This window comes from Notothenia coriiceps, unplaced genomic scaffold, assembly GCF_000735185.1.
Source record: "Notothenia coriiceps isolate Sejong01 unplaced genomic scaffold, NC01 NC01_scaffold00024667, whole genome shotgun sequence".
Classification (NCBI taxonomy): Eukaryota; Metazoa; Chordata; class Actinopteri; order Perciformes; family Nototheniidae; genus Notothenia; species Notothenia coriiceps.
In genome coordinates this window covers 2,294,958-2,305,213 of record NW_011357368.1, presented here as the reverse complement: position 1 = coordinate 2,305,213, position 10,256 = coordinate 2,294,958, and the positions used below count along the sequence as shown (strand labels likewise).

Below are 10,256 nucleotides of genomic sequence, written 5' to 3'. Positions count from 1 at the left end.
ACTGTTGGTGGAGCCCTGCCTCAGCCTAACAGCTCCGTATGAAAAAGTCCACATCATGACATAAAAAACACACCCAACTGTCAGAGGGCTCAACCGCCCCAACGGTCCGAGGCCATATGGTCCTCCATATTTGGTGCTGTTTGTTTGCCTGCTGAAAAGGGTTTTTTTTTTTTTTTAAAAAGTGCTTTTCTTGAGTGGGCCAATCAGAGTGGAAGCTGCCTCTCTGGAAGCTTGTTGAGGATGTGTGTGAAGTGCATTTGCAAATAGAAAATAAGAGTCTCAGATTTTAACCGTCAGAAGGATTTTGGCCTGACTGAATACAGTGTTGCTCAAGAAGGATTTGATTTAAATGCAAGAACGTAATCTAACTGATAGAAAATGGGAGGAGAATAAACAGATATTTGAGAGAAATATTCACACAATAGAGAGTTATCAGTGTTTTCAGTTTTTTATTGAAACAGTATGAACAAAACACTGCAATTAAATAAAAGGGATCAAACAAATCAGATGGCACAAATTAAAGACCTAGAACTGATAATATGTGGCGAAGCAGAGGAGGGGAAACAAAGACATTTCGTTGCAAACATTTGCAGTGTCTAAAAAGCCTATTCATTAAACATTATATCACTCATTCAGTGCACATATTAAACGAGTTTGTAAAGCAAGCGGAGCGAAGCTGAGACTTCATTATTTGTACACCCATGTAGCACTCTTACAATTGCAAAAAATAACAAACAGGGCATCGCTGCCTAACACTGTGCACTAAAACTATAAGTGCAACTGTAAAATGTCATCCTGTGCACGCAATCTGGGGTTAGCTCAATTAAAAGACCGGATGGCTGTTCTGGTAAACTAACTATCAACAGAAGTACTATGAATACACTGTCAAGACAATGCTATCACTATATGTCATATAACCACTGGCGGTGTGTGTAAGCCTCTATAAGGAACGAGCCAGAAGTCACAGAAGCTGTTTTCTTTTGGAATGGGTGGCAGTTAAAAAGTCATTCACATTAATAATGCACTTCAAAAGTTAAAATCCCCCGAACTACCTAGAGAATACCAGAGGCAGTGGCACAAACCCTTCTGCTAAATTTCACAGATATGTATTAGGTTTTTATATGTCAGTGTTAAAGTGGGCAGAATGTCACGTTACTCTTGTATATGAGGGTGTATTTTCTTTCCTGCTAGCCCTCAGAGCTCACAAGTGTGTTATTATGTCAAAACAACTTCTGCACACAGTGCTTCATACAGTTGGCCAACATATCTGGCTATATGAGATGATGTGTTAAACTGGTGCATATGGTTTCTTTAAAGGTCTGTTAGCCACAACAATAGCCTGAGGCTGCCTGTTTACTGTGTATTATTTCCATATGATCAAATGCCAGCCTATGCAACTGCAACATATGAGAAAGTCATTAGCTGTATAATGTAGTCCCCTTGCATTGTATATACATTCTGTGGAATTTGTAGCAGTCTCTCCTGCTTCCTTTCCTGCTCCCACTTTCAATGAGTTCCAAATGTCCTTTTTGTTTTTGTCTGTACTTTCCTTTTGTATGTCCTTTCATGCACATCTAAATCAGTCACTCTTTAAAAAGGAGAGAGATTTGTATCCCTAGTAGTCAGATACTCCCCCCCCCTTCCCATCTTTCCTAAAGTGTTTTGTTGAACATAATACATTTGAAAAGGCCTCAAATTGTGTGACTTCCTGCTGTCACCTTGTTTTGTTCTCTCCAGGGGAGTAGGGGAGGACAGAGCGTTTTATTTATCAGCGGCTCCTGGGGTGAGGGTGGGGCTCGGCAATGGGAAGGGGGGGTTTCAGGAAGGTAGTGGGGGAGGTGAGGATGTTTTTGTCTCACATACATACAGTACATACATTAACACACACAAGCCTCCCTCCCCCTCTTTTTTGGCAACAGTCCAGAGTCCTGGTTGGATTAGTTTAGTTCTGGTGTCGTGCTTGTTTTAATGATCGCGAATGACGTCACAGTTCAGTAGTTCAGAATTTCCAGAACTTTGTGCGCTCAGGCTGCTTGGCCGACTTTTTCTTCAAGGGCTGCGGGATCAAAAACAAGAGAGTCAGTGTGTGATTGAAAAAGCAGGATTATTGCATCTTTAGTAGTAAGAGAATCTAAGTTTCAGTTGTTAAAGATTATTCATTTGTACACCTGTTATGATTAATAATACAAAAAACATTTAATTTAAACATTAAAGTATAAAAGTAAAAAAGTAAGTAAGAAAAATGAAACAGGTTTACATAAAAAAAGTGTTTAAAAAAACCTGAAAGGGAGACATTTTGTTTTAAAGTCAGTTTGTTTGGGAGTAGACGCAATTAGTCTTTGGACCACATGTACAGTGAAATAAACTTTTTTCAACAATCACAGAAATACTGATAATTAGGAATTGAGTTAAACACCAAACAGAAGTTGACCACATGCTGGCAATATTCTGACACACAGTCCCTTTGTTTCTGCGGCTCAAATCAAGCTGTCAATATAAAACCAGCCTGATGGAAGACCATTGGCCACAAAAACCGACACTGATTCAGTAACCAAGCTAATTCCAATAATCACTTGGGACTGTGTGTCAGCAAAAAGCAACAATAAGCATCAAACTTAGCTGGTGGATTTTGGGGAAGAGGAGAATGTTACACTTTTGCGATTTAGGGACACGAGGGGGTTAAACCGATTAAATGAAGGAATCAAGACTGAGACATTTACAGAAACCATAACGCTCTTCCCGGTTTTTTTGTTCTTGGCAGACCTGTGACACAAGAAACATCAATCATTAGCAAGACATGCAGCTCATGAGCGTTTTCTCAGAGGAGAGGGTGTGGTTCGTGGGAACGCTTTCACATACAGTAGATGGGAACTCTACGACTCTCGAGGGAAGATCGATGGAGGAATATGTTTAACGGCAGAGAGCAACTATGGTCCAAATGCTTTGCAGTTTGTGTTGTGCATGCCAGGGTCAGCATATCAGACGGAACAACTCTCGGTCCAGGAGCCATTACATCACTGCCTGTGTTATTTCATCATAGGATGTGTCAGGGATGAATAGACGCTCATGCTGGCTCTTTCGCTCCATATTTAGAGGAAGCCAGAAGTGATGACTCACTGCACAACATCAATAAAACTCTCTGCATTCACATGGATTCAAGCTGTGTGTGTGTGTGTGTGTCTGTCTGTGAGGTACTTACGAGTATTTTCCCATTCTCCTCACTACAGCAATCACCACGGCAATGGCGATGATCACCGCAATCAGAGCGCCAATCACAATGCCCACCACCTGGCCAGAACTCATGCCCTCTGTGGGACAGAAACACAAGGGTTAGTACACTTTTTAAAGACTTTTAAGACTTATTTTCTATTTTAAGACATTCTCGAATCTTTAGATTGTTATGTAGACCAGTGAGAGCACCTTAAATTGCTTGTTTTATGTGTTGTACAGTATTAAGAAAAACAGGTTTGTATCTTGGAGAACAAAGTACATAAGTGAAATCATCTATCTATCTATAGTTCCGTTTCTGACCTTTAAACCCTTTTTTTCACTCTGCTAGACACACATGAAGTTGGCAGAGTGTCTGCAGTATGATATCAGTTAACAGTAACACCTGACTTCAAGTGACCAGCTTTACACCACCCCATCTCCCCCCGCACACTCCTCACCCGCTGTGCCGTCTTCAACGACCACATCTTCTTCTGCCTGGACGGCCTCTGTAGGAACGACCTCTTCCTCTGCCGGTGCCGGGGGGTCAGTGACGATGACTTCAGGGGCCTCAGTAGCAGCAGCCTCTGTCTCAACGACAGCCTCCTCAGTGTTGGCTTCGACTGCAGGAAGCTCCTCTGTGACTATGGCTTCTTCTGTTGTCACTTCTACTATGGCTGCTTCTGTTGTCACTTCTACTACGGCTGCTTCTGTCGCCACTTCTACTACGGCTGCTTCTGTCGCCACTTCTACTACGGCCGCTTCTGTTGTTACTTCTTCTTCTGCTGCTGCTGCTGCTGCTTCAGTTGCAGGAAGACCAGTGAAAACAGAGAGTTCCTCTTTTGGAGCCTCGGTGATGTCAGCAACGTCCAGGTCTGAGGGGATCTCTGTGGGGCCTGCAGGGAGAGGACGCATGCTTTAGTATTTAGGAATACAATCTGTGTACTGTGTTCCTGAAACATCACAATTACAACATCCGAATTTCAGCAAATTGTTGTGGTGGTCAGAATCATTTACAATAACGATATTATCTTGGTATCAATGGACATTTTGAAAATAATAATCCTTTGTGTTGGGGTAGGAGGATAACGCAAGGAAGAAACCGATATGACTTAAAAAAGGTGTTAGATTATTAAAACAATTTAGTCCATATTTGTAGTCTTTTTTTAATATCTGTTAGAGTTATCATAAATACAGGTATATTCTGGCACCCATCTTAGATATAATTTTATAAATAAAACATTTCTTTTTAAAAGCTCGAAATACATAATATGTCTTGATATGTGAATAATCGTACAACGATTAATTGATCTTTGTCAGAGTGACCAAGACAAGGAGCTGACACAGAAAAAGCCCCCTTTCTGTCAGGATGGGTACAACAAAGGTCAAAGAGAACAATATAAGTGTTTACATTCCTCCCTGACATAATGGCATGACCTTTCCTCTTTCTCACACGTCTCCCATCACCAGCACAAGGCTCCATGAGCACCACATCCCATGACTCCTCCACCCCTCCATCCTGTCTTTAAAGCTCTGTGTCTGCAAGATGGCATGCCACATCCTCTCTGCCTCATTTCCTGTGGAGTGCGTAACCTGTGAGGAGAGGGCGGCAACGCTTGTTAACCCTCCGTCCATTAACGGGAGGGAGGGAGGGAGGGTGGGGCAGTAGGGACAAAGCCTGATCAAAATAACTTGCTTTGTTTAAGGAAGACCCAGGAAGGATTGATTTAATGGTGGACTGAACACCTAGAGGAAATGTCAGCCATATTTCTTTAAAGCATTTACTACTTTAGTTTTTCTCTTTTTTTGTATAAATAGATATGTAAAATCAACAATCTTGATTTACATTTTGGAAAAATAATATGTAAATAACTTTAATGAGATCTCAAAAGACCTTCTGTGCCTGCAGTCAAACTGAGGCTACCATTTTGTGTTTACCATCTGCAAGAAGACATGTATTTATCCTCGTGTCTTTCATCAAGGTCTGGACTATGAAGCGGGTTAAACCTAATCATTTCCCTCCAATAACCCTAGCAACATCTCCCCACGTTCAACATCCTCCCAGCCACAACTGAAAGCAATGCCTGGACAGCGCTGCTTCTAATTCGAGGAGGTAGATTTCAGAGTGGCAACAAAATTACGGTCTACAGTTAACTTTCCACTGACAAAACGTTGGCCTGGAATCTCTATAGAGTCGAAAATCCTTTAAAACTCTGTCTCCCTGAAACATTCTCCCTGTAGAGACGAGAAATATCTTCTAAACTTAGCGTCTGACATCATGCTTTCTCTATCTCAGTTTGCAACAGGCGGGGTAAATATAACAAAACATTTGTTCTCACTGAGTACAGGGGGGGGGTTCAAAAAGGCGACCCAGACTGTTTGTTTGGCAAGTCTGTAAGCGATGACAAAATGGTCTGTGCATGGCAGTACGCTATGTGTAATCGCCCCCTCAACAATGGTTTCATTATGTGTACAGTTCCCACAATTATCTGCGAGTAGTATTCCCTCCCCACTGTGCTGAGTATCTGGGGTTAATACAGCTGCAGCAGTGAGTAACACAGTAAGACTGCTGCGGTCCACATCCTCTCTGGTGCTTTTAATCTACTTCTTCTCCCTCTTTCTCCCCATGACTCTGCCACTCCCTAAGGATGGGTTTGTTGTTGCTGAAAACCTTTGAGAGAGCGGGAACAGCCCCGAGTCATTTCTGTTGCTTGATTTCTATTGTGGTCTGTCTCTGGTTTGCTGTCTTTGCTCACAGTAAGATGTGTGTCAGTGTGTATGGTTGGCATGTGTGTAAGTGACCCTCTGTTAATCCTCGAGGGGAGTCAGAGCACAGGATCATATCCAGAACAGGACCCCTAAAGCTGCTAAGGACTTCTAGGTCAACCAGTCACAAGATATGTGAGCACCATGTAAACTCATTAAAACCTCAGAACTCTGGGGGCACTATGAAGAGACTCAGACTAACATGCACCCCCCCAGCCAAGGAAAATACAGAACAATTGGATGGAGTTCAAGTTTCTTATTCATCCCAGCAATATAAAGAAGAACAGACCTGGACTAAGAAACATTTACGTAACTGTGGCGTTGCCATTATTATTCCACATTTTCTTGGTGGTGCACCCGGGCCCTTTTACCCACCATTACATCATTTCGACCACACATGCTCCCTCACATCCACTACCACGTGAAGCATGAATCTGCCAGAAAATCTTCCTGCCAGTTAACAAACGCAAGCAAGCGGCAGTGAGTTCATGCAGTAATGTGTGTGTTTATGGGTATGAGTGTGTGTGTGTGTCTGTTATCTATGTATAAAAGGGTTCATTCATTGGTTTTAAAAACATGAAAACAAGTAGAAGACTAGTGGTGATTATACTGTCTGAAGAAACTGATTTGATTTATTAAGAAAAGAAATGTAGGAAAAATATACAAACTCAAGTAGTAAAATAAACACCTACTTTTGAGGATGTTTTCTTTCTACTAATCGGGAAAAAAACTTGTTATGACAGCGAAACAGCCCAAAGTCTCAAGTGTCAGATAAACAACTTTGACTAGATTTACTGGCCTTTTCAAATAAGCCAAACAACCTTAAATAATGTTTAGTGATGGGATGAAGATATACAAGGGGGGACAGAGAGGTGTAGTGTGACACAAAAAGAGTTAAAGTGGTACAGGAATACACCAAAAAGCTGTGAGAAAGATTTGGGGGGGGGGCACCATGAGGCTCCACTCCTGCCTAGCATAAATAAAACCTTCAGAGTGTGAGAGTGAGGGAGGCACACAACGACATACAGTGTGAGACAGGAAAGAAGGGAGTAGCAGCTTCCATCCATTACGATCACAATCAGCTGTCACTGAGGCCCCCCCGTGTGTGTGTGTGTGTGTGTGTGTGTGTGTGTGTGTGTGTGTGTGTGTGTGTGTGTGTTGCTAATTCACAGTCTTGTGTGGGAGGGAAATGGTCGTGCAGACGGTGTGAGGGAGTGTGTCCACCTTTGGAGCCCAGGAATGTTTTTTCGGCACTCGAGGAGAGAAATGTGAGAGATAGGCGCCCTGCCCATCTGAACGCACTTTGACGAGATGCCGCACGGCGTAAACCCCCCCCCTGCTCCACAAGTAGGAGTCAGCTGTGGAGATACTGCTGTGTGCCATGCATTGCACTCTGGGGGATTTTGCAGGAGACAGACTGGAGTGGAATATTCTCAGCCAGTCTTATCACAATGAGCGTCCACTCTCGCACAGGAACGGATTTCTTTCTCCTCCTGGTCTTACTTAGATAGGAGAACATGCAGCAGGTCCCATCTGGACTCCATTGCCAGGGGCAGAAACGGGTCCAGATAAATGGGCCTTTAATCTTAGTCCGAACAGGTCTGATTAAATTCCTAACATGTAATGAATCAGGGCAGGGATGACTTTAAATGCAGCCACTGTTGAAATGACAAAACAAACAGATCGTGCAGTGGCATCACTCTAAGCCTTCTTACTCCCTACTTTTCCTTTTTAAATCTAAACACCCCAGACTTACAATTTAATCAAACAAGCCTCTTAATGTATTCCTAATCTTGCTAACCTTCCAATCCAACTCCCACATCATAAAAACACCCGCCCAGTTGTATAAGTGTTCCTTAGTCAGTAGCTCTGTTTTTTCTTCTCCTACTTTTTCTTGCACCGTGTCTCACCCTGCTGCACACATAGGTGCTAAAGATATGAGACATTTGTGTCTTGTGCTCACAGAGGAGACAAACACACAAAAAGAAACATACATTACTCTGACACTCTGCTACAGCGTCAGGTCGTCAGGGCCTGGGCTCGGTCCCCGCTCAAACGTTCTTTCCATAAACAGATGTTCCTTTCTCCTTGTGGAAAACTTTGGAAGTATGACTGGGCTTTTTTTCCCTTCTCAAAACGAGACTGGGTTTACGTGAGAAGTTGTCCTTCTCTAATGGTCCCTCTTTACCAGCATGTGTCTCATATTTGGAGTGTGAGCGCAACATTTGAGTCATTTTCTAGAAGTGGGCACGGACAAAGGCCATTGACCTCTCCCTTCAGCAGCCAGATGTGACGGGGACGTTATAGGCCCAGAGAGGCAGACAAAACTCATTAAGAAGGAGACCAGAGGAGGGGGGGGCACTAGTGTGAGGGAGGAGGTGCAGGGTTTTACAGGATACATGGGGCTAGCTAGTTAAGTGAGCAGGCGCGAGAAGTTAAAAGCCCCCCATTTGAGAGCCATGGATGTTGGGCTTATTTTCTTTGTTTCCTCTTTTCCTGGGGAAACTGAAGCTGAGAATGATTCTGAAAGTTTAAGGACTTTTTAAAAAAAAAAAATTTAAAGAGTAAACCTCCATGGTAATGGTGCAGGCACGTCGTCTCCTACCGGTAAAGGTTGTTGTTTAAAAATATCCCCAGCCCCTCTCTGCTCCCCCTGTGCCGACACCAACTCTGTCCCCGGGGTCCAGAGACTCATCAAGCTGGAACAGGGGACGGGGGCAGAGAGTTGGAGGGAGGCGGGGGACTTTAAGAGAGTTTGGGGGGGGGGGGAGGGGTTGAGTGGTCAAAGTTTGACAACCAAAGATGGGTAAATGCCAAGGGGCGGCGTGCTGCACGATAACATTCGGTTGAAAGAGGGTGGGGCGCCTCTTGAGGCTCATCACGTACAGGGTGCTCTCCCTTCTCGTCTCTTGCTCCTCTCTCATCCATATGACCCTCTTAAATATAGAGCCTCTCTCTATTAATACCCACGCGCTAAGCAGCCCTGCCCTACAGTTCCCTCAGCCACACCCCCCCCCTGCCTTCTGCTTCATGGGCAAACACTGCTGGTCAAGGCGCAGGAAGGGAAGACATGAGACACACAGAAACATGGAGAAAGCAGAGAGTAAACATGAAAGTGGCTGCAGTGAGAGATGAATGGGAGACGGAGGATAATCTTTCAGATAAATGTGAGCGGTGTGTGTTACAGTTTGCAGCCCCCCCCATCCCTCGGTCGCTGAGTATGAGCGCTAGTTTGGGAGTCTTCCAAAGGATATTCCTTTTCTTTTCTTTGCCAGTGCCAAGAATTTACAGACACGAGGCAGCAGAGCTCCTGCCATTACATCACATTTCCCCTCAGTGACTGCAAATCAGACTCTTTCTCAAGAGCTCAGGAGTAGCGTGAGAAGGAGGAAGAAAGTGAAATGGAGGGAGTTCAAATGTTTCAGAACAGACTATCCACTTCAGTTGGCCCCTCTTTGTTCAATTAACACCCTTGACCAAGACTTTGGATGAGTGACTCCCGGCTAAGGTGGAACATATGGGCCACACTACAGCAAGATGTTTCAGGGGGCAGTTTACAGTGATAGTGAACAATAAGAACATTTAAAAATAAAAATAAAAGCCTTTAGAATTTGTAAATAAATACACAAATAAAAAAAGGTGTTAAACATATCCTTTAAAACCAGCATTTAGAGTGTTATTATTCAGTCAGCAGGGGTTAATGGAGACAAAGAGTGTAGTGGGGTGGGCACATGGAGGGAGCGAGGGGACACAGTGTGCTAATGGCAGGATGGGATAGAGACAGTTTTCACTTACTTGCATGTGTGAAAGCGCAGAAAGGGCCAGCCAGGGCCAACAGGAACAGCAGTTGAACATTCATGGTGGTGAAACGTTTTCTCCTCCAGTCACAACCTTTAGGGGATCCCTTGGGGGCAAAGAGCACGACACCGGAGCCCTCGCACACACGCCAGACACACACACCAACCGGTCTCTCCGGAGGGGAAGGACCCAAAAACAAAAAGGTCAAGAAGGAAGATAAAGTCGTCAGGGGGGAAAAGAGGCGACCTGAGATCCGTTTAACTGGCAGAGTTGAAGAGGAACAGGCAGTTGCTCTCACAGCTGGAGGAAGAAAGAGAGTGGTGGAGAGATGTAAAGAGGACAAGAGAAAAGAGAGGAGCTGTGGCCACTTTGAGGAAGTGGAGGGGAGAGAGGGACTGGCACACAGCAGGAGAGAGAAAAGAGACTGTGTGTGAGTGACTGAGAGTGGAGGAGGGGTGCTGGTACTGGTGGTGGGCTGGGCCGGC

At 44.1% G+C, this 10,256-nt stretch overlaps 1 protein-coding gene across 1 annotated transcript; it reads right to left on the bottom strand.

The window, feature by feature from the left end:
• Positions 1-429: 429 nt before the first annotated feature.
• Positions 430-10,256, bottom strand: pdpn (podoplanin). The gene is made up of 4 exons (XM_010782429.1): positions 9,769-10,256; positions 3,669-4,103; positions 3,200-3,308; positions 430-2,056 (listed from the first exon to the last, which is right to left on the bottom strand). Exons 1-4 carry the CDS (start codon positions 9,830-9,832, stop codon positions 2,050-2,052), a joined length of 615 nt encoding a protein of 204 aa, XP_010780731.1. The 5' UTR covers positions 9,833-10,256; the 3' UTR covers positions 430-2,049.